The sequence below is a fragment of the Cynoglossus semilaevis genome, chromosome Z (assembly GCF_000523025.1).
Source record: "Cynoglossus semilaevis isolate Cse_v1.0 chromosome Z, Cse_v1.0, whole genome shotgun sequence".
In the NCBI taxonomy this organism is placed as follows: domain Eukaryota; kingdom Metazoa; phylum Chordata; class Actinopteri; order Pleuronectiformes; family Cynoglossidae; genus Cynoglossus; species Cynoglossus semilaevis.
This window is the reverse complement of record NC_024328.1, coordinates 15,368,497-15,370,857: the sequence shown is the minus strand read 5'-3', so window position 1 is coordinate 15,370,857 and position 2,361 is coordinate 15,368,497. Positions and strand designations below refer to the sequence as shown.

The following is a 2,361-nucleotide window of genomic DNA, read 5'->3' as shown; positions in this document are numbered from 1 at the left end:
GGTCGGGGTGGGGGGGTTGAAGTATGACTTCTGCATAGTACTGTATACTCTTATGTACAAATGTACCCAGTCTTCAGGTCAGAGTTTGGCCTGCAGTTGTGAAACTCCGGGACCAGTGCAGATGACTGCGCCTCCATCAGGCCCCCCCAAGAGCCTGACGGTGTATTAGTGCAGTGTCTATAATAAATCCTCCCCCCAGTCTGACCCGGGGACGTGACCGCTGTTTTCCTGTACACACTGGCACTGATTCTGACAAAATACACGGGCTAATGAAGGCCCTCCATGTGTACGTGTGTGTACCACATTACTGGTTCCTTCTACTTCCTCTGTGTTACAGATCTGCATATTCATCCTCATTAGAGGGCGCTGTGAGGGAGAAGGGGGGGGCGCCCCCCACACTCACCCCGACCCCCGTGTTTATCCACGCAACGCTGACAAAGAGGGCCTTTAAGGACGCTTTAGTGCCTCAGGTGATCGGTGTTCCTGTGTGGTATTGCACTGGCCCATAAATAAAACACCCACACAATTAATTAAGGTGCGCGCTGTGCCAGGAGTCTGCCGTCGGTAAACAGTGGAACCACCTGAAAGACACCAAACTGTTGCCCGTTGTCTCGACTCCGTGTTGCAACAACACTGCGTCTAAATACTGATTATACTCAGTATTTCTGTGGCAAGTTTGTGTGTGTTTGTGTGTGTGTGTTGTTGTTGTTTCTGGAGGGAATTTAATTATCTGGGTGTTGGGTTTGAAGACGCATGACAGACATGTGTCCCGGGCCCCGGGGTGGGGAGACCAAACGACAGATTTGGTCTGTTTTGGTCTGGCTTTTATATGTGTGTGTGTGTTTGTGTGTCGGCCAGGACAATGGCATTATTGAGGTGCTGGGAGTCACCGGCGCCCTGATGCCTGGCCCGCTGGACTGTGGACAGCGGAGGCACGTTGGGCCTGGATCAGGTGACTGGCGCGTCCCTTTCAGACAGTAACATGAATCGAGGCAATAAAAGATGGCTGACTCATCCTCTGACCTCTTCCCATCCATCCTCCCCACGTTGTCCACCCCCGCCCCCGCCATCGTCTCAGGACGGACAGGTGGGCGATGACATAGCCGTGATGTCATCGGTCCGTTCAAATCGCTGTGTACTCGTGGGAATCGTGTGCCATCGCCTGCGTAGCGAGACTCACGGCTACAGACCCACGACGAAAAAAAATCTAATTTTCTTGAATTTCCTGGAGCTACCGTGGAAAGTTGTCATTCCCGAAGTGTTGAGGACACACAAGAACAATCGGTGGGAATCACAGAGTCCACGATTCTGATGAAGAGCTCACCATCGTGTTTTCATGGGAACTGAGGTTTGAACAGAAACAAAAACAAAAAAAGAAAACAAACATCAAAAAGCCACAAATGTATGAGAGCGTAGTCACAGATGAACGGGTTCCTGGCAGCGGCGGCAAGTCTGGTCAGGTCCGTGCAGGTTGGCACTGTGTACACCAGGGGAAACGATCACACAGACTCCCACAAAAAAACCATGAGGTTCAAACGGAAATCTTTCCCATGTTCACGTCTGTGAAGGTTCTCGATCATCGAGGTCATTTCATCCCTGGTAGCCAAGTAGCAGAGCAATTGGACTAGTCGGTTCCCTAGAAGACCTTTCACCCTCTCATCCAAGAGTGGTCAAGGAAGGTCTTCTAGGAACCAGGAAAGTCCAGTTAGCCTACAAATTAACTGAGAGTTCTTACAAGACCAGTGAAAGACAGTGTGTGGGGATTCGAACCCTAACCTTCCAGGCAGAAGTCTGCTTCATTAACCACCAGGCCAACACTGCCTGTCAACGGTTGTAGTTTTTTAGTTTAGAGTTTCAGGGTAAAGACTGAAGGGAATTCGAACCAATGACCTACTATAAGGTAAAAGACATCAGTAAACACTAAGTACCCAGAGACCGTGGCGCTTTGGTCACTGGTGTGGAACCCTGGTGTGGAACCCCAGGGTTCACCTCCTGGGCAAGATCGAATCCCGGTTAGGACAGTTGGTACCTTCCAGTGGAATCACCACCTGCAGGAAGGTTTGGGGGGGGGTTGGTACGGTGCAGTGTGATTGCGACCCGGTAATGGATAAGCAGACGAAAAATGGATGGATGGGATGGACCCAGAAACCGGTTCTAGTCCAGGGCCCCCTGGTGGTCAAACCCCTATGTTACTCCTCACCTCCTCCATCTGTTCTCCAGCGAAGGCCAGCAGGTGTTTGTCCAGACCCAGCTCCAGGAGGGAACACTGACAGAACCCGACGCTGCCCGTCCTCAGGGTGTCCACGGCTTCACTGCGACCTTCTCTCAGGTCCCAAAGACAGACGTTCATGTCCCGGCCCT

At 51.6% G+C, this 2,361-nt stretch overlaps 1 protein-coding gene across 2 annotated transcripts in view; it reads right to left on the bottom strand.

Moving 5' to 3' along the window:
* gnb1l (guanine nucleotide binding protein (G protein), beta polypeptide 1-like) overlaps positions 1-2,361 on the bottom strand; it is an 18,599-nt gene that overhangs the window by 9,723 nt on the left and 6,515 nt on the right. For both annotated transcript variants that reach the window (XM_025053377.1, XM_025053376.1), the window contains exon 4: positions 2,201-2,361. This exon is cut by the window's right edge and continues 2 nt beyond it. In XM_025053377.1, coding sequence (XP_024909145.1) covers positions 2,201-2,361 — 161 coding nt within the window. The remainder of the gene's footprint in view (positions 1-2,200) is intronic.